Source organism: Vanacampus margaritifer, chromosome 9 (assembly GCF_051991255.1).
Source record: "Vanacampus margaritifer isolate UIUO_Vmar chromosome 9, RoL_Vmar_1.0, whole genome shotgun sequence".
NCBI lineage: Eukaryota > Metazoa > Chordata > Actinopteri > Syngnathiformes > Syngnathidae > Vanacampus > Vanacampus margaritifer.
This window is the reverse complement of record NC_135440.1, coordinates 23,595,890-23,620,684: the sequence shown is the minus strand read 5'-3', so window position 1 is coordinate 23,620,684 and position 24,795 is coordinate 23,595,890. Positions and strand designations below refer to the sequence as shown.

The following is a 24,795-nucleotide window of genomic DNA, read 5'->3' as shown; positions in this document are numbered from 1 at the left end:
CACTCTCAAAAACATATTTATACGTTTGTTTTTGTTTTTTTTTATACAAGAGCATACAGAAAACTTTGATGCAGCTTCTGACCTGAAGAGGTGACTTAAAGCAATGGTAGTTATTTAACAAAAAAAAAAAAAAAAAAAGGCAGCAGGTGGTAGCAGAGTATAAGAGATCAGCCAGGGCAATGTTGCAAAAAAGCTCTTTCCCCCCAGTGTTTTAAACAGATTTGTGAATAATGATGACATTTCGCTATAATCTAATGCTAATTGCTACAAAACGGAAAGAGATATGAATATCCTTTTTTTTTCCTGATGAAAGAAGAGACTTTTATATTTTCTTTTCTGCACTGAAGTCTTGAACGGATGCACCTGTTAGCCGTTACATGAATCCTACAGGAAGTGCAAAAGTGGAAGTGAAAACCACTTATAAACATGTTTTTTCTTGCGTGGGTTTTTACAAAGTAAACCCCCACTATTGTATAGCGACCAAGCCCTTGGTGCGAATAGTGAAAAACGGAATAATTGACTTTAATCTGCTTTCCAGTTCCATGTGACCAAAAGCTCCCAGCATAAAGTTGCTCACAAACCTTTGGCAGACTTGGCCACACATACACACCCAAATCTGTTAATAAATAATAATACAGAAATAGATGCAGGTCCCCTCAGGGGGGTTCTCAGTGAAGTAAAACAAGAGTTTTTAGCCGCACGCTACTATTTATTTGAATGTTTTCGGTCCTTGTGAGCAGCTGAAGGCAGTGTGACTAATAGTATTAGACAAATGTGACATAATGAATAATTGTTTCGAGGAAGGAACTCAAGAGGAAGACACTTTCTACTGTACGTGCTCACATGACTCCATTTATTTTATTTTTTTTACTGAGAAAGGCAAACTGTGATTCATTGTAAGTGCATTTTCACATGAGTTTCATGAAAAAATGTTTTCCGATTGAAACCTGCTCGGAATCGGTTGTGGCAAAATGTTTTTTTTTTTTTTTTTTTTTTTAAAGGATGTTGTACAGGCCAAAGGGTACACAATGTTGGTAATTAAATCAGTCTTAAAAATCATAAACGGACTCAAGTCGATTACTATCAGTCAGGACTCGCAGCAAACTGACTTTTGTTTATGGAACGTCACAGAAGCAATGACAAATAAAGTAGCAGTAAAGCAGTAAAGTACGCCACCATGGTAAGGGAAAAGTTTTGTTATTGTACATTTTTTGCTTAGGTAATTATTTTATTGGATCAAATTAATATTTAAGGTTTGAACTAAATCACAAATTTGAAGCAAAATTTAGCTGCAACAAAACAGTCTTTTTTTTTTATGGTTTTTTTTTGTCAGCCCAACCAAAGTAGCTATACAATATATATATATATATATATTTTTTTTTTTTCATGACTTCTCTTGTCATTGTTTATGAACGTGTTGTATTTCGATCGATCTTTCATTAGAAAAGCCGCTCTCTCCATCGGTGTCGGGATTTGTAGATGCTCCGGAACCTGAATCCAAACCTCCCCCTCCTCCCCCGGCCGCGTTGTGATAAGCTGCTACGCTGATCCATCAAAAGCATCCGAGCATCCCACTGGATCGCCGAGTAAAGGAGGAGTAAGGGTGGGCTTCAATCCCCCTCTTCTCTCTCTCTCTCTCTGCCGCTGCACTACCTGAGCTTGTACCGCGCGTTCGCTCCACATCCTCCAGGCGGACCTCCGCGGCGGCACACACGGCGCGAGAGAGCCGAGCGAGGCGCGGCTGAGGCGGCTAACGAGCAGCGGCGCGACCCCCGCCCCTTCACCCGCAGACCCCGTGGAAACGTTCGGATATTTTCCCCTTCTTTCTCTCTCTCTTCATCGAGACGTATAACTTGGCGCCCGTAACGTGAAAAAACAGCCTTTTCTTCCGTCATTTCGTTCGTTCCTTACCAGCTCGCCGCGGCGTGTTGACGCCGGAGAAGGCGAGCGACGAGCGGCTTGACGAGGAGGAGGAGACCCCCCGTCCCCCCCCCCCCTAACATTTTTCCCCGTGAAATCGGATGGTACCGCTGGATTTATGTCATCGTGGAGGGATTATACACCGATGTGGGTTTGTTATTGACAGCCGTGCGCACGCTCGCGCGCGCGCGTCCATCATGCATCCGCACACAACTTTGCCCACGTCTCCTCTGCTTGTGTTTTAATAGAGCAAACCAGGGAAAAGGAAAAAAACGCCGGTAGCATGCACCAGAGACGCTGCAGCCCGTCACTAAAGAGAGCCCGGGGCGGCGGGCTTGTGTTGCCAGCTCATTGCTAAAAAAGCTCAAGTGTTGCCTGGAAGCCAGGCCTTGTGCTCTGCCGACCAGCTGTGAGGAGGGGAGAAAGAGAGAGAAAAAAAAAAAACATCTGAAAGACTCCTGAACAAGAAGACGAGGCGGAAGAAGTTGTTCCAGATGGTGTTCCGAAAGTTGCCCGGCGTGTCCGCGTCGGGCATGGGTCTTCGGCTATCGCAGAAGTTTGTCTTCTTGCTCTTCCTGTCAGGCTTAGTGACCCTTTGCTTCGGGGCGCTCTTCTTCCTGCCGGACTCTGTGAGGCTGAAGCGCATCTTCCTATCCAAGAGTGAGAACCAGCCGGCCACGGCGGCGGGTTCCGGCGCGGCGGAAAACGATGCGGGCGAGCGCACCAAGAGGCCCCGGGACCAGGAGCACCCGCGGGGGGTGACGTCCACCAAGGGGGAGAGCACAGTCGTCGCGGTCGGTGGCGGGACCGGCGGAGGGGGAGGAGGTCCCGCCAAGCTTAAGGGTCAGACCCGAAAGACGCCCACGTCCTACGAGGCCACTGAGGAGCGCCCGGCCGGCGGGAAGGCTCAGGAGGTGCTGACCCTGGGGTCGGAGAAAGCCTCGCCGCTTGACTCGGGTGCCTCGTTCGCCTACAAGATGTTCCGGAGGTGTCTGCTGAAGCCGCCTCTCGGCAGGGATGGCGGCAAGCCCGGGGACCCTCAGACCGATAAGCGGCGGGAAAAAGTCAAAGAGGTAAGAGTCGATGTTTGTCTTTGCGAGATGTCAAAACAACTGAAAGCAAAATGAGTCATTCCATCCCCGTTGAGACGTCTTTTGTGGAATCCGTGGGCCACAAAAGACTTTAAGCGATCCGCCGCCGATTCCTGTTTGCTCGTCCAATATTGGAGCTGTGAGAGATAACCGTCTCTGAAAGATCACAACAGCCTGTGCTAATGTGCTAACCCTCCCACAGTTAAAACATCCCAGATTGCCTTTTTGCATTTTATAGGGGGGACCCATTAAGGTCGAAACGTACCCCTTCTGGGCCCCGGAGAAAGTACAAATATTTTTCTTGGAGTTCAACATAGGTTTTTTGATGTACTTTGAAGGACCCTGATTAATCTCGTTGTGCACGAGAAGAATAATTACCGGTACCCAGATTTTTCTCCTGTGGTCTAGATCAGTCTTGTAACATTCAAGATCAAAATTGACCCCTACTGCACCATTTTGGGTTCCGCAAATGGAACACATGTTTACCCTGGAGTCCAGGGCTAATTACCAGACTCCAGAGTAACCATTTGAGCCCAAAACGGTACATGGATATGTAATGTACCTTGCGGGACACCCTACTGTTACCCCCAATCATGGGGCCCTGAAAAGGTATGGACAGTTAGCTATGAATATCCCTATGGACTAGATTGGAGTAGATGGTACCCTGAGGGGTAGAACTTGACCCTGGATGACTCCAGAGTAACCATTTAAGCCCAAATAAGTACATGGATATGTAACGTACCTTGAGGGACACACTACTGTGCTGTCTCTATCATGGGGCCCTGAAAAAGGTACGGGCAATTAGCAAAAATTATCCCTATGGACTAGATTGGAGTAGATGGTACCCTGATGGGCAGAACTTGACCCTGAATGACTCCAGAGTAACCATTTGAGCCCAAAACGGTATATGGCAATGTAACGTACCTTGAGGGACACCCTACTGTTATTCCCTATAATGGGGCCCTAAAAAAGGTACGAACAATTAGCAAAAATTATCCCTATGGACTAGATTGGAGAAGATGGTACCCTGATGGGCAGAACTTGACCCTGAATGACTCCAGAGTAACCATTTGAGCCCAAAACGGTATATGGCAATGTAACGTACCTTGAGGGACACCCTACTGTTATTCCCTATAATGGGGCCCTAAAAAAGGTACGAACAATTAGCAAAAATTATCCCTATGGACTAGATTGGAGTAGATGGTACCCTGATGGGCAGAACTTGACCCTGAATGACTCCAGAGTAACCATTTGAGCCCAAAACGGTATATGGCAATGTAGCGTACCTTGAGGGACACCCTAGTATTTTCTCTCTATCATGGGGCCCTGAAAAAGGTACGAACAATTGGCAATAAGTATCCCTATGGACTAGATTGGAGTACATGGTATCCTGATTGGGCGGAACTTGACCCTGAATGACTCCAGAGTAACCATTTGAGCTCAAAACGGTATATGGCAATGTAACGTACCTTGAGGGACACCCTGGTGTTCTCTCTCTATCATGGGGCCCTGAAAAAAGTACGAACAATTAACAATAATTATCCCTATGGACTAGATTGTAGTAGATGGTACCCTGAAGGCAGAACTTGACCCTGAATGACTCCACATCAGCACCTCCTCAAAGCCGAGCGAGGGTCTGGTGGGGGTTGTGTCTTTGGGCGGAGGGCGGGTGCTTGTTTGAGGGCAGCTATTGGCCGCCGCATAGCCTCGTGACTTGGATAAAACCCCGACTTTCTCCGCCTGACACCCTCTCCCGCCGAGACACATGCCTCTCTAGGCCGGCGGGGACGGGGCGGCGTGATCGCCGAGGTGTCGGCGGATGGCAGCGGGTAGCCCCGCACCGCCTCCCCCTTCTCGCGTGTGCCGACCTCTCTGTGACTCATAGCTTCTCCTTTGCACATAAAATGTCAGCGTGACTTTACCCCTGAGCTGGACACAAGTTTTTTGTTTAGCCGCTGGCTCCGGTCATCTGAGGCTAAAGTGATTTTTTTCTACCGCTGCGCTTCTGTTGCCAACTTTTTTTTTTTGGGGGGTGTGATTTTAGCCCCCTTTGGAAATCACACTGCTTGCTTACATGCACAACTTTGTGTAGTGTGCAAATCGCAACGTTTTTACTCGTGATTATTCTTCAGTCAAATAAATTGCTTTTTTGAGGACTCGGTCATCCTTAAAAACTAACTAGGAACATGACGTTTGGTCCAAGCATGTCTATCATGAGTAAACTAACAAAATGTCCTAATAAGGAGTCTGTCATTTTGCTTTGAAAGAAGGCATTTTAGGGTAATTTTGGTCAGTTCCAGGAGTCTTAAATTTTGTCTGATTGCTTCCAAAGAACTATTCCTGATTAAACAAAATGAAGTTTGGTAGTCATGGGTGGATGTCTATCATGAGTAGACCCACAAAAAAGTCTCAAGAAGTCATGGCCAAAAAGGCACAGGAAGTCCGCCATTTTGTTTTGAAGTAGCCATCTACTATGAACACTTAGTGACTATTTAAGTTAATGGTCTCATATTGCGGTGTCTTTGCCAAGAAGCAGTCTTCTGCTTAAGGCTGTTGCCTATGCATGCAATTTTACATTAGCCACTTAGCTATTAGCCACTATTGGCTACCAAGCGGCTATTGTGCAGTTAGCTGGTCATTTGCTAGTATGAAGAGAAACTATAGTATTTAATTACTTCCTGTTGGTTGTCCTGTGATGTCCAATCGGATCTTGAAGTTTGAAACTTTTCCTGAAAGTTCTTCTGTGATTGGCCTTGGAGTTCATTTGTTAGAAGAAGCACTTAAGATTATCTTATCTTAGCAACCTGCGCTAGCTAGCCTTAGCTTGTCACGACATTAGTGGTTGATTTGATACTACTCGTGTGACAGTCAACATTGTTTTCCATGAGTTTGAAATGGTTTAATGCTGGACTGCTTTACAAGCCTTCAGGCCCTCGATCGTTGTCCTGCGAGAGAGTGTTTGAAACGCAAACAGTGAAACGTACATACGCTGCGTTTGGTTGTGTTTGTGTTCACTCTCTTATCAGGAAGAATAAGCACAGATGAAAGTTCATTTGGGAGCCTTGTCAACAGCACGCGCTTGTTGTAAAAGAAAATAGCACTTCATTGAATGTTTCTTTTTCAAATACATTTAACTAAATTATATTATTTATTTGATATATTAAAAAATCCAGGAAATTTGAATACCTGCATTTAATATATTATTCATTTGATTTTTTTATTGCTTTTTTTAACTCATGCAGAACTAGCTACATAATAGTTTTTAATATATTTTACTTATTTAATTTAATTAAACAAATATTTTGTAAATTATGAAAACTTCCTATGTTATTATGTTTCATTATTTGAGTTTGCACATTTTTATTAAGAATACCTGCATTCATTTTTTTTACATGTATTTTTATGTATTATTTATGGCATTGTTTTATTATTATCATTTTTTATAAATGTTATTTTTACTTTAGAAGTAGTATCTATATTAATGAGAATAACTGAATTTTATTATTATTTGAATATATTTATTATTATTATTTGATTATTATTTTTATATGTTAGAGCTCGGCCTCTCACTCAAAATTCACCGTTTTGAGTTTACATCCTCGATCGACGTTTGACTCGATTTGCATCTCTAAAAAAAGCAGCTGAAAAATCCAATTGGATGAAATTGCTAAATGGAGTGGACTTAAAAGTTTATTTACATCATGCTTGGGGTGCCCAAAGAACTTTACAAAGCCTCACATTCACTGATTTATTGAACTGGCAAGCGCAGTATAGCTGACGAGACGTTCTCTCTGGCGCGAGCCGGTTCTGGGTTAAAAGAGGTCGTCAAAGTATAATCCGATAGAAAAGATGGCCACGATATGCAAACTAGCATTTTCAACAGTCGCGATGAGCATCCAGGCCGCTTTATTGAGCACCCTGCTCTCCCTCGTGCCCTCGTACCCCCGCTGTCCGCGATCCTGCTGAGCCTTAACACATCTCCGCTCGTCCTGGAGCGTGCCCGTCTTGTTGGGCCAGAACTCTCTTATCAAGCTGTCACGCTATCGACGGCCTCCTCACAAAATGAAATTGACCGTTAAATCTCATTTCTGCATGCAATTAACGTGTTTTTTTTTTTTTACAGTCATGCGTGAACGTGGTGATCCCCGAGGTTAATAACATTAGCAGCATGCTGTTAAGTGGAATGGAAGTTGTTGATATTAAGGCATCATAACGATTGATTATGTCTAATAGGTTGTCGATTAATCGTGTTTTGGAAGCCACTGATGCAACTCTCAACTAGTTTGCTGTTCAAAGTTGTCGACAGAAAGCTGCCTCATTTCTGCGTTTTACTGCTCGGTGTCATACCGGGTGGAAAAGGGAGTTCAGAACATTTACTTAAAGAAAAAAAAAAGCATCACAAAAAACTCAGTGGATTTTCCCTTTTAAGTTGATCAAGGAAAGTTTATACCTAACATAAAGTGAGTGATGAATTAATGATTAATTTAGCATTAGCAATGGCTAACTAGCATAACATTGTGCCTTGGTGGAGGTTTCCATGACTTATTTCTAACGAGACTATCTGCGTATCAATGTTGTGATTTTGTTTCCATGTTTTCAGCACATAAAAGGCTGACTAATAGGTTTCATTTTCATTTAAAATGGCACTACTTCCTACTTTGCCTTTTCTCCTCCGAACGCATGCTGAGAACATAAATGTTCCCACAAGCCATTTTCCAAACATGACTCATCAAATGAATGCTGAGCAACAAAGTGTATACTTGTTTGATGGGGTTGTTAGCTAATCAGTCCGTGTAGGTGGAAAAATTGTAATATGGGATGGAAGAAGAGGACAGCGTTCGGTAAACATTTGCTTGTTCATGTACTACGAGGCCCAAACTCACCCGCACATACGCAAATAAAAACGTTCAGGTTGTTTGTTTACACAGTGCACATACCAAAGGCCAAAATAATCACAAAGTAAGACATTTTCATCTTTTTTCCTGTTGACAATCTCCCCTTATGTTTTAAAACCGTATTTATATATATATAAAAAAAATCCATACCTTTATTTAAAAACAAGAATTGTTTTTAAATTGACAGTGCAAAAAATGGTTTAACCTAATTTTTCTTTATAATTCCGGTTTCCGTAACATGTCCGAAAATCGGTTAAAATGTTCGTCTTGATTTTCCAAAGCAAAATGAAATGTCTCATTTTGATTCAACGCAATGACAATCAATCTGCTTTCATCGAAGACAACAGAAATCTGAAAGGCTGAAATTCCGAGGATTTGGACAATTTTGAAGTCTATCAAAAATAATGATTGATTTCACCAAAAGCAGGTTCTCAAGGTCGGTGTGGTTGTCGCAAAGAAATTGAAACTCCACAAGCCCCGTGCTTCAAGAGATGGCTAAATGAAATGACACATTATGTAAGGCTGGAGCGGATTCGTTTTGATAAAAAATTATTTAAGAGATAATTTTGTAAATGTGTGGGAAACCTTTAAAAGTTCTGCCGCTGTCTGTTTATTTATATTTACATTTTTTTCCCTCTGTGTGCATATTTTTAAACATGATGACAATCCACTCGTTTTTTTTTTGTTTTGTTTTTTTTGTTCTATTGTATGGGGGAAAAAATCTTAAAATATATAAAAAATAATTATTGATTAATTTGATTACTGATTAACTGCCAATCAATCGTTGCCCCTTTAATATTGATTTGATTGTATTGAATTAAATAATTAATTTGATTTTATTTTTATTTTAAATGTATTTATTTTGAATATATAGCTGTTTAAAAAATACATCTACATTGCGTCCAAACGCAAAAGCCAAATATATATTTTATTTACTTACCTATTTACATTTTAAAATGTCTTTTTCATTGTTAACATTTATTATACAGAATTTCAATTCATTTCCACAATTGTTTTTTTTCCCAGTTATTATTTATCATGCCAATTCCGTTTTCTTTAATGTAGTAACCCAAGACGAGAGCTTAACAACACCAGTAGCCTTTAGCGAGTGCTTTCGCTGATAAAGCGCTATCTTAGCGTAGCGGCCCATTTCCTGAGGCGTTTGTCGTCGGGTGACATTGGGACAGGAAAAGGAAGTACAAACACGGGTGTTGGCTTACTTTTTTTTTTTTTTTGCCTATAAAACATTTTTCACCCCTCGTTTCGCCGTACAGTAACAAAATAAATAAATAAATAACAATACAGTAATATAAAAAAAACTAAATGAATACATATTTTAATTGATTTACTATTCTATAGTTTGGGCTTAATTCTTTCAATCTTTTGATTGAGTGAATGAACAAATATGAATGAGGCTGCAATTTCCATTTCCTGTTCTATGGTTATCATCGCTCACACTTTTCTCTTCTTTGATGCCATTCGCTCCAAAAAAAAGCCACAGAACAAGCTAAAGTGACTCGATTTGTGTTTGCTCAGTGCGTGTTTTTCATCAAAACGCTCGGCAAGGTCAACTTTTTCTCTGCGATGTGAAAAACACATTTGTGTTGTTGTTTTTTTTTTTCTCTCCACGTCTTCCATCGGTGGGGGTGTTGAAAGCGTTGCGTAACGTAAGCAGCTCGCAGCTTTTTCCTGGTGACGAGGCCTGCGAAACGCGTTGCAGATGTTCTTCTTCCTTTTGTTTCCTCCTCAAACTTCTCGTTTGAAATCGGGCCCCGCCAGTCTGTTTGTTTCCCAACTTGCCATTCTAGCCTAAGGGCTTTTTTTTTTTTTTTTGCGTCATTTCCTCTAAAAAAAAAAAAAAAAAAAAAGAAGAAATGCGAAGAAAGTCTTTTACAAGGCAGCTAGGTGCAGCTCAGATTTCATCACCTAGGACACCCCACCACCCCCGCCGCCACACGCTGTGATGTTGCAATAAGTTCCACGCAAAAGCCAATTTCTCGAGAGGGGGTGTCTCTTGCTGACATAATGGGGTCGTTGTGCGTAGACCACTTAATCCCCACCCCCCACCCCTTTCCCCTACACTAACCCCCCCCCCCCCCTCCCACGTCTGAAGGCTCACCATTACGCTCTAAAACAACACGTTTGATTGCGTTCCAGCCTTTGGGCCAAGATGAAGCCAATTTTGTTTGTCGGGGATTTTCTTTTTTCACACTTTTGGGGTTATGAAGAACAACACGCTATCAGGGAAGACAGCAGCATGCTCAAGCGTGGCTTCGAACCCAAGAGAGAAAAGCCTAGAGCCAGCAATGAGGAATTTCAAATGTGTTCTTCCTCTATTAAAGGTCAAAGGCTTAATTACATTGTTGTGGACTAATTGCACAACAGAGTAAAAATGCAATGGTCAAGCGCCGCCTAGAACTTGAGAGTGTATTAGCACATACTTAAGAAACCAAACAATTATACAAGGGTAACCGAATTGAAGGTGAAAAAGGCACAGGAAAGGAAAAACAACTCGCTACCTTGGCATGGCATCGTGCTTGAGCGCAGCCTCGACCCCAAAAGAAAAGTCCAGCCAGCCATTGAAGCGCTGAAAGAAAACAAACAAAAATGATGAAATAAAGTGTGGAAAAAAACAACAAAAAAACAATCGACTAGGGTATGGCAGCATGCTTGAGTATTGCCTAGAACCCAAGCTAACAATCGAGTCTTGTGCTTTCTTGTGGCAACAACATTAAAAACAAAAAGACACAGAAAAAGGAAAAGATAGTGACATGCTCGAGCACAGCCTAGAACCCCAAAAAAAAGGTCCAGAGTCAGCATTAAAGTGTTACAAGAAAACATAAATGACAAAATAAAATGCGAAAAAGTTTTTTAAAAAAATTCTACAAATGCTCAAGTACTGCCTAGAACACAAGAGAAAAGTACCGAGTCAGCATTCAAATGTTCAAAAAATAAAAAGCAAAGATGACCAAATAAAAGGTAGAATATGGCAAAAAAAAACTGAACAAAAACTTCACCACCACATTACTAGGGCATTGCAGCATGCTCGAGCACTCCCTAGAACCCAAGAAAAAGGTCCAGAATTAGCATTAAAGTGTTACAAGAAAACAAAAAAATGACAAAATGCGTTTTTATTTATAAACTAGTTTTGTAAACTCAAAACAGTGAATTTTGAGTGAGAGGCCGAGCTCTAACATAAAAATAATAATCAAATAATACTTTTTTCAGTTATACTCATTAATATAGATACTACTTCTAAAGTAAAAATAACATTTATAAAAAAAATTATAATAAAACAATGCCATGAATAATACATTAAAATACATATTAAAAAACAAATGCAGGTATTTTTAATAAAAATGTGCAAACTCAAATAATGAAACATAATAACATAGGAAGTTTTCATAATTTACAAAATATTTGTTTAATTAAATCAAATAAGTAAAATACATTAAAAACTATGATGTAGCTAGTTCTGCATGAGTTAAAAAAAAAAAGCAATAAAAAATCAAATTAATAATTTATTAAATGCAGGTATTCAAATTTCCTGGATTTTTTTATATATCAAATAAAATTACAATAAATAATATAATTTAGTTAAATGTATTTGAAAAAGAAACATTCAATGAAGTACTATTTTCTTTTACAACAAGCGCGTGCTGTTGACAAGGCTCCCAAATGAACTTTCATCGGTGCTTATTCTTCCTGATAAGAGAGTGAACCGAAAAAGTTTGAAAAAAAAATTCTACGAATGCTCAAGTACTGCCTAGAACCCAGGAGAAAAGTACAGAGTCAGCATTAAAAAATTCCCCCAAAAAATCAAAAGCAAATAATTAAAATGAAAATGGCAAAAAACAAACAAACAAAAAAACACCACCACCACACCACTAGGGCATTGCAGCATGCTCGAGCTCTGCCTCGAACCCATAAGATAAGCACCGAGCTGGCTCTTGTGCACTCTAAAGTAAAAATCAAGCAAGACCATATTAATAACAAAAAGGCACAGAAAAAAGAAATCAACATGCCGCCAGGGCACGGCAGCGTGTGGCCTAGAACCCAAGCGGCAACATGGACAAAAGGCTTTCTTCCTTCACTGTAGGTCAAAGGTTCAACAATGTTGTGGTCAGATGTCACAACTCAGCCCTTACACACACTGATGCCCTGCCAGGGCACTGCAGCGTGCTCGTGCGCCGCCTAGAACCCGACCAGAAGCGATAAATGACGCCACAGTAAAGAAAAAAGGCAAAAAGCGTAATTAGCTGGAGCATGTGTACCTAATAATGAGTGCGGAGTACCTAATAAGGTGTCCCGTGAGCCAGCGAGGCATCCGATTGGATCGATGGCCAATCACGAGTTTTGGCGCTCTCATTAATCGCGTTTAAAGGCCTCGGGACGGCGACCCAACGCGTCCTTTTTCTGCCGCCGTTGCAACTGTCGGCCGTCCGACCTTGAAGGAAGAAATCTTTACGGCCGGCTAATGAGCGCCCACCGCCGCCGTTTGATTAGCCGCCTAATTGCTGTAATAATGAGCAAATACAGCCAACAATGACTGAAACCGCCTTCGTAAGCGCTCGGGTAATTAACGGCTATTTGCGCGCTGGTGCTGAAAAAGAAGAAAAAGGACACTGAAAGGAGGAAAAGACACGCTGTGCGGTTTGATCGGGGATGACCACATTGGGGAGGGTCAAAATGTTAGCAATCGCGTCTTGTTCTGATGGTGGTAACGTCCATCATGTGGACCGTTGAACTACAATGACCTTGGCGGCATGCTCGAGCGCGGCCCAGAGCTCGAAAAAGTCCAAAGTCTTTCTTCAAAAACAAATAGGCAACCTCATTAAAGATGATATTGGTGTGGCTTCTCCTCTATTGTAGGTCAAAGGTTAACCAACAGCATGTTCGAGCATGGCCTAGAACCCGAGAGAGAAATCCCAAATCGGCATTCTAAAGGGGTTCGTCCTTGACTTTAGGTCAATGACTTTGAAATTGACATCATTGTGGTCTGATGTCACAACACAGTAATCACATAGACTAGTTGTTAGCATGCCCGAGCGCAGCCTAGAACCCAAGAGACGAGTCCAAAGACAAGGTTTGTTGCATTCCAAAGAGAAAACAAAACAATGGTGATCAAATTAAAGGCAATAAATGCCTCCCGGGAGGAAAAAAAAAAATCTACCAGGAAGGTCATAATTTTGCATGGGAGAAAAAAAATGGCAGCATACTTGAGTGTGGCCGAGAACCCAAGAGTGATCCCAAGACAGTGTGTTGTAAATTCTTCCTCTATAGTAGGTCAAGACTTTACAAAAGTGTTTCAAACTAATGTCCCGATACAGCAATCATACAGACTTCTTGACTACCATGACGTGGCATCGCGCTCGATCGCCGCCTAGAACTCAGAAAACAAGTCCGGCGCCAATGCATGCAGAGAGGTTCTTCCTTGATTGTGGATCAATTTGCTTAACAAAAGTGTTTGTGGTCTGATGTCACAACACCGTAATCGCATGCAGCATGCTAAAGCGCAGCCTAGAATCCAGGAGAGGATTTAAGAGACAATGTAAGTGTATTCTAAAGGGGTGAAAATACAACAAAAGGCTGTCATATACAATAAAAGGGGGGGGAAAGATCATTATTATTTTTTTTTTTTTTTTTACCAGCTGTGAGCACCGAGCATGGCCGAGGAACCCAAGAGTTCCGAGCCAGAGTGTCTAAAGGGGCTTGTAAAAGGGTTTGGTGTCCATTGTAGGTCAAAGACTCAACAAAAAGTGTTGTGGTCTGATGTCACAACACAGTCATCAACATGCACTAATTGTCACGACACCCTGATCTCATGCTCAAGCGCAGCCAAGAACCCAAGAGAGAAAAGTCGAAAGACGGCCTCAGCGCGCTACAAGGACAATCGCATCAAAGCTGAATGCCACAACACAGTCGTCATACAGGACCCGGGCGTCACGCTCCAACATCGCCGAGAACTCGAGAGACGAGTCCAGAGCTGACATTCTGAAGAAAGAACACGATGAGAGCTACAGAGACGACCCCCCCAACCCCCCCTCCCCCCCAAAACCACGGCCCCTCCCCCTTAGGCCTACTTGCCCATTGAGCACAGCCATGCATGTTGTTTTCTGACCATTAGGCAGCCATAAAAGCAGAGCAGTTCGGGACCCGTCGGCTGGGGGGGCTCGCGCAGTGTGCTGCTTGCATCTAGGCCAACCTCTTCCTCGCCGCTCTCTTTTGTTGGCGGGAGGGGGGGCCCACAAAACGGGGGAAGGAAGTGGTGGGGAGAGTGGGAATCTGTATTTTTGTTGTTGTTGCTAACAATCATTGGGGGGGAGAGAAAAAAAAAGCAAGAAATAATGAACACCCTTGTCAGGCAGGGGTATGGCAGCATGCTCGAGCGCAGCCTAGAAACCGAGCGACAAGGTCCGAGTCAGCGTAAAACACATTAAAGACAAAATAGGTACCAATAACAACAACTAACATGACCAGGTCATGGAAGCACGCTCGAGTGTGGCCTAGAATCTGAGCGCAAGAGCAGGGAAAGCACGGGCTAAGTGAGAAGTCCAGAGAGTCTGAAGCGAGGACACTTATTCTGATGTCACAACACAGTAATCATGCAGACACACTGGCCTTGTAGGGCCTGAAAACATGCTCGAGTGCTGCATAGAACTCACAAGCGAGAAGTCGAGAGACATTGTTAATACATTGTAATGGGGAAAAAAAAATGGACAAGGTTAACTACCGTAAATGCAAAAAAAAAAAAGGCGAAAAATAACATTTAGGAAGAAAATAGAGAGAGAGAGAGAGTAGAGAGAGAGAGAGAGGAGGAGAGAGAGAGAGAGGAGAGAGAGAGAGAGAGAGAGAGAGAGAGTAGAGAGGAGAGAGAGAGAGAGAGAGAGAGAGAGGAGAGAGACGAGGAGAGAGAGAGAGAGAGGAGAGAGAGAGAGAGAGAGAGAGAGAGATGAGAGAGAGAGAGAGGAGAGAGAGAGAGAGAGAGGAGAGAGAGGAGAGAGGAGATGAGAGGAGAGAGAGGAGAGAGAGAGAGAGAGAGAGAGAGAGAGAGATGAAGGAGAGAGAGAGATAGAGAGAGAGAGAGAGAGAGAGAGAGAGAGAGAGAGAGAGAGAGAGACAGAGACAGAGACAGAGACAGAGACAGAGACAGAGACAGAGACAGAAAGAAAGAGAATTTGTTTAAAAATAAAACAAAACAAGGGTGGCCACATTAACGGCACCAAAAATTTATAAAAGGGTAAAAGAACACGCAGGAGAATGCAGCATGCTTGAACGTGGCCTAGAACCTGAAAGGTAGATTGAGAGCCAGCATTAAAAAAACAAAACAAAAACATGAAAGCATGCCTTATTAAATGTGAAAAAGTAACCAATTTTTTGTTGTTGAAAATTGTAAAAAGGAAAATAACACATTACTGGGGCATTGGAAGCATGCTTGAGCGAGGCCTAGAATCTTCGTGAGCGATCGAGAGGCAGCATTAGTGCATTCTTTGAAAACAAACAAGGGTCACCACATTGAAGGTACAAAAGCTTTTTTCTCCGAAACAAACACGTTACCAAGGGAGATAGCAACATACTCGAGTAGAGGCTAGAACCTGAGCGAGAGACTGAGAGCCAGCATTAGTGCATTCTAAAAAAATTAATAAAAACATACGGGTGTCATATTTTTTTTTTTCCCTCGTAAAAGAACATGCTATTGGGTCATGGCAACGTGCTCGAGTGCCGCCTAAAACCAGAGAGCTTGAGCAAAAAAAACCACCCGATTTTTCTAAAAGAACATGTTACTGGGTTGAATGGCAGCATGCTCCTGTGTGGCCTCGAACCCAAGAGAGAGATCCACGGCCAATGTTAGTGCATTAAAAAAAAGCCACCAAAAGTTAATAAAAATTGTTTTCTCTCCAAGCAACTTGCTACCCAAGGACGGGTCGAACGCCCGAGTGCAGCCTAGAACCTCAGAGATATCCAGCACCTGTTTTAGTGCATAAAGCAAGCAAACAATGGTGACCAAAATAAAGAAGGAAAAAAAGTTAAGAAGTAAAAAGACACCCTAGCGCATCATGCTCGAGCGCAGCCTAGAACCCAGGAGAGAACCTCCCAATATATTGCCGTTTGACCACGTATGATGAAACAGGAAATGGGTAGCTGTGGGCAGGAAGTCAAGCGTCACACGCGATGCTTCGTTTAAGCAGATGTCAGAGACACACCCAGCTTCGCTCGAACCTTCTCAGGCTAAATTGGAGTTTTTTTGGATGATGGCGTACTTTGGATAATGAGGCGGCCACTGCTAACAAGGGAAACTTAAAACATACAATGTACGATTTCATATTGACTGTTTTGATTGTCGTATATAACGTCGATTCTTTAAAATGAGATTGAAAAATCCATCCTCTTGACTTGACTGTCGAGAATAATCACCGAGAAAACCCGGAGGTTGCGCAACACTCTCTTGTGTCTTTGGCTTTGCGTCGAGTGTGGTCCACATCAGAGTCATGCAAATGATCCAATTAGACGTTTTACATGCTAAGCGGAGGCATCCGTCTTGCCGTTAAATTGGCGCCGCCGTTAAGAGAGGACCCCACCCCCCCCCCCCCCCCCACCCGGATCCCGCCCGTCAGGTGGGCCAGACGCTGTGCTTTAATGAGCTTCTCTGGACTGACCTGTGCTTCCATTAATGACCTGTAGACTCGAACCGGTTCAGGGTTTTTCCAGGAAAGACATCATCAGGAGGAGATGAGTGGATTCTATGGAAGAATTGAGAATCTTTAGGTGTGGTTGAGCTCTTCCAGAAGGTAAAATAACAAAGTGATGTGTGATCCAGAAAGGTTGAAGGGAAATGTTTTAATTGATCCCTGAAAAAGGACAATGAAAACCGGAAACTTTACATTTCTGAAAAATACATAATTTCTTGCATATACAAAACTGTGTTATATGTGACAAGGAGTGTTTTTCTTCTGAAGATAAATATTCAAGACTAGATTTCAGAAGAAAAAAAAATTGCAGTAATTGCTGGCATGTAGTGGCTATGACCTAAGTGTGACAACAATCTCCTGTTTTATTTATACAGCATACAAGGCTTGTTTTTACAAAAAAGCCTGGCTTGATTATTTTTTATTTTTTTTAAAGATGCAGGAATTTCTGTCATGTATTTGCTATGTCCGATGAGTTACAACAATCTCCAGTATTCTTCATACACTATACGGGGTAGTGTGGCAAGACGAAAGGAAGCCTTTTCTTACAAAGATGCTGTAAGCATTCAAGCCTGGCTAAATTTGAGCAAAATAAATATGTGCAGGAATTTCTGGCATGTCCTGGCTTTTTTTTCCAACATGTGACAACAATCTGCCTCATTCCTCATCTGGCATATGAAGTAGGATTATAAAACAAAACAAGGCCTTACAAAGGAATATTTAATTAAGCCCAGCATAATGTTTGAAAAAACATGCATGCAGGAATTTCTAGCACATATAGGCTATGTTGTACATGTGACAACAATCTTCTGTATTCTTCATACAGCATATACACGGTAAGGTTACAAGAAGGAAGATAGAATACATAGAATGTCGCAGTCGTATGTTTTTTTTTTTGTTTATAAGAAAAATATTTGCAAAAACATACATTCAACTCATATTAGGCAGGTAGTTGCAATCCTACATTTGACAACAATCTCCTCTATTCCTCATACGGCATACAAAGTCGTGTAGCAAGATGGAGGGAAGCCAACATGAATGCAGGAATTTCTGGCACTGTTGAAAGAGGCTATTGTTAGCTTAGCCAAAAATGTTATGCTACTATACAAAGTTAGTATCCATGGTGCGCTAGCAAGCTAACAAAGGCTCCTTTTTACGTGTTATCTGTGAAGTGTGAAGAATTTGCGTGGCGGTTGTTGGACAAAAGGTCACATTTGTTCTCGGCGTGGCAATGGATCGCCGTTATTGACGAGGCGGATGCGCGCGCGCGCTCCCCGAGGCATCGGCCATCGATAGCGTTGGCCCGCCCGATAACCGATGGCAGGTCCTGACCTGTCTGTAGCCGCGCGCTCAACGCTTAGCTACTTTAGCTAATTAGCTTTCCTCTCCCGACAATGACGCATGCGAAGGTCGAGGAGATCTAATGTGTGGTAATGATTCAGCTTTTCAATGCAGTGGCTTCGACGTTCTCCATTAGCGCAGCCTGCAGTCTACATGCTCCGAAGAGCTGATTGCAGCGGAACAGCCAGACGCTAGCAGATGCGTGCAATTAAGTGTGCATGCTCGTGTCGGTGTGCATGCGCTTTGTTTATCAACCAGGCGGGAATTCAGGACCTTCTGCTGACTGAAGTCAATAAAATCTTATTCGGGGGATATAAAATGTACACTGCCCTGTTAAAGAATCACGTTTGTGTCTTTTCCCACCTTTAATGTGAACTGCTTTAATGTGAGCTGCAGGAATTTCTTGCAAGTATTGGTTGTGTGTGACAAGAGTCTCCCGGGGTAAGGAGAAAAGCTTCCATATTTAAAAAAAAAATTAAAAATCGAAGGTGCTGCTGTACTGGCTGACGTTTTAGCGCAAAAGTAACATGAATCAGTTTCCCAAGATTTGACAATTTTATGCGAATTAGGAATTTCTAGCACGTACTGGCTACATCCTATAACAAACGACAAAATTTCTCCCGGTGTTTACATTTATGTGGTTTCGGGTTATGGTGGCAAGAGAGAAGGAATACATTTGCCAAGAATATCAAAGTGTAAATCTACTTGCAGGAATTGCTGGCATGTACTGACTGAAATCTACTCATGACAGCAATCTCCCTGTTTTTATATATCCGTGGCTATGGGGTAGGGCGGCAAGACAGAATGAAGACTTACTTATTTTTTACCAAGAAAAACTTCAAAGTGTAAAAATATGAAGGAATTTCTGGCATGTACTGACTGAAACCTACACGTTTCATCAATCTCCCTATGTTTATATACCTACACATTTCATCAATCTCCCTATGTTTATATATCTGTGGCTATGGGGTAGGGTGGCGAGATAGAAGGAAATCTTTTATCATGAAAACACATAACAGAAAAAAACAAACATACATGCAGAAATTTCTGGCATGTACTGGCTGAGTCCTATATATGAGAGCAATTCCCTGTAGTCATGTTTTGGGGTGACACAGTAGTGTAATTTTTAAAAATGGTTTCTTATGTGACCATAGAATAGGAAGACAAGTCTTTTCTTGTGAAGAAAACATCCCAGCTCGACTAAATTTGAACAAAACCGTACGTGCAGGAATTTCTGTTTTTTGTCACATGTGGCAACAATCTCCTGTATACTTCATAGCATTTTTTTTTTAAAGACAAAATTTGATCATGACTGAAGTTATGTGATTAAAAAAAAAAATATATATATATTTAAATGTGCAGGAATTTCTGGCACGTACTGGCTGTGTCTACATGAAACAAGAGTCTCTGAATTTCTTCCTAAAATCCGAGCGAATATCTTTGGCCGTTTTCCTTGCGTGCCTATCTAGCTTGCGGGTTTCCCCGGCAACAGCCCTTCTCCCCCCTTCAGTGGGTCCGAGCAGAATGTGTCGGCCAGACTGGGATGCGAGTCGAGCGCTTTGGAAGCGGCACGCTGGCATGAATTTGAATGGCGTTGGCTGTCATCGGGCCAACTGGGCCGTCATCGGCGTCGGCAGCTCGTCTTCATCGAGAGCCCTCGCTCGCTCTCCATCGCACGCCGCGCTCGGCTCTTGTTTGTTTTAGTTGCCCTGTTTTGTTTTTCTGCTTTGTTGGCTCCCTTCGGCTCACTACGCTCACTTGTGTGGAAAGTAACAACGCGGACCTTGCTGCTGGGCAAAAACGACAGATAAAAACCTCCGTCATTTTAAGTTCTCATTACTCCATGGGAAAAAGTTGTCCTCCAAATGTTCACAATTAATCAAGATGACCAATTAAAATATTTTGTTAAGTCAACCATGCTGACTAAATTAGAAACTCAAGTCACAGAAAAACGAAAAACCTCGAGGCGTTTTTAGATATCCGTCCAATGAATAAGCATATTTTACAGGAAGTTGGATTCCTAGGTTAGTTAAAACTAGGGCTGTCACTATGGAATCTTTTTAAAATCGATTATTCCATCGTGTAATCGCCCCCATCCCTTTGATAACTACTCATTATTGATTCTTTTCTGTTCATATGCATTACTAAACACCAACACAATTAGCCTATGCTAAGCTGTTAGCAATCGCGATTAGCATTAGCGCGCTAGCGATTAACATTTAAGGTAAACGATAAGGAATCTTTTTAAAATCGATTATTCCATCGAGTAATCCCCCCCCCCCCTTTGATAACTACTCATTATTGATTATTAAACACCAACACAATTAGCCTATGCTAAACTGTTAGCAATCGCGATTAGCATTAGTGCGCTAGCGGTGCACATTTAAGGTAAACAAACATTAACAACCATTTAGTTCACACATACATTGATGTTATATCTAAAATACACATTTAATAGTGTCTTAAAAATCACTTACAGACGATGCTTGAACAATAGTTGTTGAATAAACAAGTGGAGCTGCCTGCATGCTACAATGAGCTCAACAACTTCCTGTCCACTGCGTGCGTTAGCAAAAAAAAAATATAGACGGCAGCACAAACAAAATGTTTCTGGTGGAGCTTCAAGGCAGACATTTTTAGTCGACTTATCTCGCCGGCCCTAGCTAAAACCTCACAAATAACAACAACAAAAAAGAAAGAAAGTAAAAGTAAATCCCACTCGTGGAGTCTCATGAGATGTTGTGAAATGTCACGTTTACTGCTAAGCAGCTGTAACCTTTCCGTGTGCGAGTGTGTGTTATGCGTTTGCGGCTGTGCAGTTCTCATCCTTCCATGGTGGCCTCACGCAGAATCCTGCAGGGGATTTTTAATGCCAGATAAACTTAGAGTGGGCTTAAACAAGGCAGCCCCCCCCCACCACCACCACCACGAACCCGCCCAACAGCCAGAAGTGTAAAGGTCACATGATTAACCTCGATCAGATGAGATGAGCGTGAAATTGCCTCTGATGATTCAACTCTTGCGTGCGTGCTGAGGGTCCGTGTTTGACTTCTGACCAGTTAGAGCTGTTAGATATTTATTTATTTATTTTTTTTACCCCTGCATGGCTTGACATTTCAAAGTTTGGCATCCTTAATACTTTCGTGTCTCGTTGTTGCTGCAATGACACAAAGACGAAGGCCTGAGACGAGAGAGCAAATTAAAAGGTTTTATTTCACTGAGTGCGTGAATCCTGCTGAGCGAGCATCTCTATGGGGAGTCTCACTTGAAAATAGGACGTGAACACTCCGAAACAATTGGACTTTTTCCACCGGCACAGAACAGGAAGCAATGTGTTTTAATTTGTCATTCGAGGTTTTACGCTGGTACACTTATTGCCGTTGCACAATGATACCTTTAAGTTGTATTTTTTGGGGGGTAAAATGTGCTCTTAAGCGGAATGTTTGGAGTTGGAAAAAAGGATGCTTAGCATTGTTACCAGTTTTATTTTGGTAGTTTTCTACTTCCTGTTTTGTTTTGATGGAACTTCCAGGCAAGTGCAGAAGGATAAGTAGACCGCAAGCTAGCATCTCACATTAGCCGCCAACTAGCTAGCTGCGGAATGCTTGTCACTTTTATGGATGTGTTATGTTTTAACATATTACATGACATGAATTCTCTGTGTGACAACAATCTCCTGTATTCTTTATATCCATTGGCTGACAGATTTTTGTGGAAAGACAGAAGGAAATGCACATCCTGGCATCATTAAAAGTGCAGCCAATTAATTTGCAGTCAAGACCGTTTTACATGATGATTGTGTCCTAGGCGTGACAACAATCTGTTTTTAATAGGCAATTACAAAGAAAAACTTCAAAGCAAAAAATGTCTTATGTGAGAGCTGAAATCCAGCTAATCACATAACAGTCAGAGAGATTTACAGGACTTAACTCTACTGTTATGTTGCGGGTCAAAGTGACCCGTTAGGAAAATCTAGGGGGGAAAAAACTTCGGTTTAACAGTTCTGCTGGCTTTCGCTTTTTAATTTTCGTTTTTGACATAATGAAAAACATCGCATTGCGTTATGTGATATTTTTTGATGATTAACTCAATTCGCTTCCAGCCATTTTCATTGAAGCAACCCCCTTCACTCCCGGCAGTTTTACTGGATTTTGACTGATTCTGTAAGGCCCACATAATAATCCGTTCTTTTGCTCCAAGAACATGGAACCTAAAAGAAAAGATTAGAGTCTCTTCTTTCACCAGAAAAAATGTATATTTGTATCTGTTTCTATTTTGCAGCAATTAGCAATAGCATATAGCTAAGTTTCATCATTATTCACAAACCTGTTGAAAACACTGGCAAAAAAACCTTGTAACATGCAACATGGCCCTGGCTGATCTCTTATACTCCGCTGCCAACTGCTGGTCATTTTTTGTAATAACTACCATTGCTTTAAGCAACCTCTTCATGTGAGAAGCTGCATCAACCATTTTGCACGAGCATTAAATTTTTTTTTAATTTTTTTAAAAAAAAACGTATAATTGCGTTTTTGGGAGTGAAGGACAAAGTATTAGAAAACATTTATATGCTTTTGGGTTTGAATGAGTTAAACAGTCAAACGGGTCAAATTGACCCATGAACATTGTTAAGAAACAAACACAACAGCCTTCCCGACTGGCAACCCAAGCCACAGAGAGAGGAGTAATACATGCTGACTGAGAGATATTGATGTGATTTCTATCTGGAAGTTGTTGTTTTTTTTGGGGACAAATTAACTTGTGATGTGGCTAAATTGTGCCAAGGTGTTCCCATATGAGGACGTTATCTTGGTGGGTGGTCGCAGCCGGCCGCCGCAAAAGCTCCCCTACACCATAACGTGAATAATTCATGAGCAGGCGACACGATGGAGAGAGTGTATGCTCCTTTCCAATCCAATTGCGCTCGTCTCGCTGTGGATTTCACATCGCTGCCTCGTCGTCGTTTCCCCACTCGTAACCCCCCTCCGTGTCTCCCCCGTCTGTCCTTCTCCATATCGCTCTCTTGCCTCACCGCTTTCATCCGCCCCACAGTCTTGTTCGCACTCGCCGGAGCGTATTGGAGAAAAAAAAATGGAAGAGAGAGAGAGAGAGAGAGAAGGATCGTTTTCTTTCATGTCGGTCCAACTCGCGTCATCCCGCCCCGGACGAAAGCAAGATGACCTGCTGAAGATGCGCCGCGAGGGCAGAAGATTAAGAAGACTGCGCTGACTCACTAACGTTGTAATCTGGATTTTTGGTCGTCTCGCCATGTGCAACGCGGCCGGTTAAAAGGTGGCAAAGATGAATGGGAGAGCTTTGGTGTTGCTTTTAAGGCCATGTGGTCATTAGTGTAGCGTCAACAAGTCAAAGAATCGTAATAAAATTGAATATGGAAAGTTATTTTGCCATTATAATTGGGTTAGCCTTAGCATTAATATTAGCATCAAACTCACTGTTCCGCTTTAGTGTAGCACTTACTTTAGTGTAAGTTAAATCTAAGTTGTCTTTATTTTCTTTATGCTAATTGTTATGATTTTATGTGTTTTTTGCTCCAGTTTTCATTGAGGATTTATTGTTGTTTATTGTAACTGTGGCTATTAACTCATTCACTGCCATTGACAACTATAGAGATAAAAAATTCATGTGAACTATTTCTATTTAACAATTTTTCATTTAATTTCATTTTTTATGAAAAGCTATATTTTTTTCATTGTACATTGATAACAGATATAAAATTATCATGCGATTAATTACGATTAAACGGCCCTTATTTTTATTTTTTTTTAATAAGGCCCGTCAGGCGATTCATTTTTTTAAATTGTAATTAATCACATGACTTCGCTAGTGAACTAACGATTAATCACAAATTTTATAGCTGTTCTAAATTTACAATATTTTTTTTTCTAGGTTTTCATACTTTTGTTAGCCAAAGTGGATTTTTTTTAAACTAATAAAAATAGTTTAAAATAATTTTTGACGTCTATAGCCGTCAATGGCAGTGAATGAGTTAAGTGCAACTAACATTTCAATGTGAAAAATAAATTTGTGATGCCAGAATGAGATATCACACTATCAGCTTTTCCCAAATGGAAAAGCGCCAACGCTTAGTGCAGTGTGAAAAGGGGATCCTTTTAGTAGTAGTAGCAGCGGCGTTAAACCGGCATTCACAAGCTTTTCCTCACATCCCCGCCACGTTGTGTAGGATGCTGCATGACTCGCCGAGGATAGCGATCGGCTGATCAATAAGCGCTTAGTAGGCTAACACTCCCACGCTGCCGCTAAGAGAAAAGCTCAAGAAGAAATAAAAGCAAAGGGCCAACGAGAGGACGAGTCCTTGCCACGGGTTTCGTTATCACCTATCGAACGCATCCATAACGTAACGGTTTGCTATCTTCTTGCACACAAACTCCTTAGGCTGACCAAACAACATCTGAAGCCAAGCACAGATTTTATTGTTGTTTTTGATATATTGAGGTCCTCTTACAAAAGAGTTTACTGGTGTTTTTCCAATGAGCTAATCGACTTTTTGGAGGCCTCAACATGCCCGAAAGCGCGTTCATTTTTTGGGAGGTCCCCAATTTGACCCTCTAAAATTCATTTAATAGCGCCCCCTGGCATGTTGGAAAAAAGTTACCTAGTGATTTGATTCAATTTCAGTTATTTACAGGGGCGTGCGATGAAAATTGTAAATGATAGTCTGCCAGCGCTAACATCTTTATATTGTAGTTACTGGGGGTGCGACGATACGGGTAACTCACGATTCAATACTGTGACGATATGTGGCCCACGATAATAATATGGTCCAGGATATTGAAAAAAGTACAGAAATCCGAATCAGAGTCTGGCATGAAAAAGCTAAAA

The 24,795-nt window shown here is 41.7% G+C and overlaps 1 protein-coding gene and 1 long non-coding RNA gene across 3 annotated transcripts in view; one reads left to right on the top strand and one right to left on the bottom strand.

The window, feature by feature from the left end:
* LOC144057784 (uncharacterized) overlaps positions 1-20,584 on the bottom strand; it is a 32,114-nt gene extending 11,530 nt beyond the window's left edge. Inside the window, exons 1-3 of the long non-coding RNA XR_013295326.1 lie at positions 20,412-20,584; positions 16,564-16,647; positions 10,426-10,493 (exon numbers count right to left, since the gene is read on the bottom strand). This is a non-coding gene — a long non-coding RNA (uncharacterized LOC144057784). The remainder of the gene's footprint in view (positions 1-10,425; positions 10,494-16,563; positions 16,648-20,411) is intronic.
* The window catches only part of LOC144057782 (mannosyl-oligosaccharide 1,2-alpha-mannosidase IA), a 141,467-nt gene continuing 118,272 nt past the window's right edge, over positions 1,601-24,795 (top strand). The window contains exons 1-2 of one of the 2 annotated variants that reach the window (XM_077575683.1): positions 1,601-2,067; positions 2,169-2,993. In XM_077575683.1, the coding sequence (XP_077431809.1) occupies positions 2,415-2,993 (579 nt within the window). In that variant the 5' untranslated portion in view covers positions 1,601-2,067; positions 2,169-2,414. Of the gene's footprint in view, positions 2,994-24,795 lie in introns of both variants that reach the window. The other variant, XM_077575682.1, reaches the window with a different exon arrangement.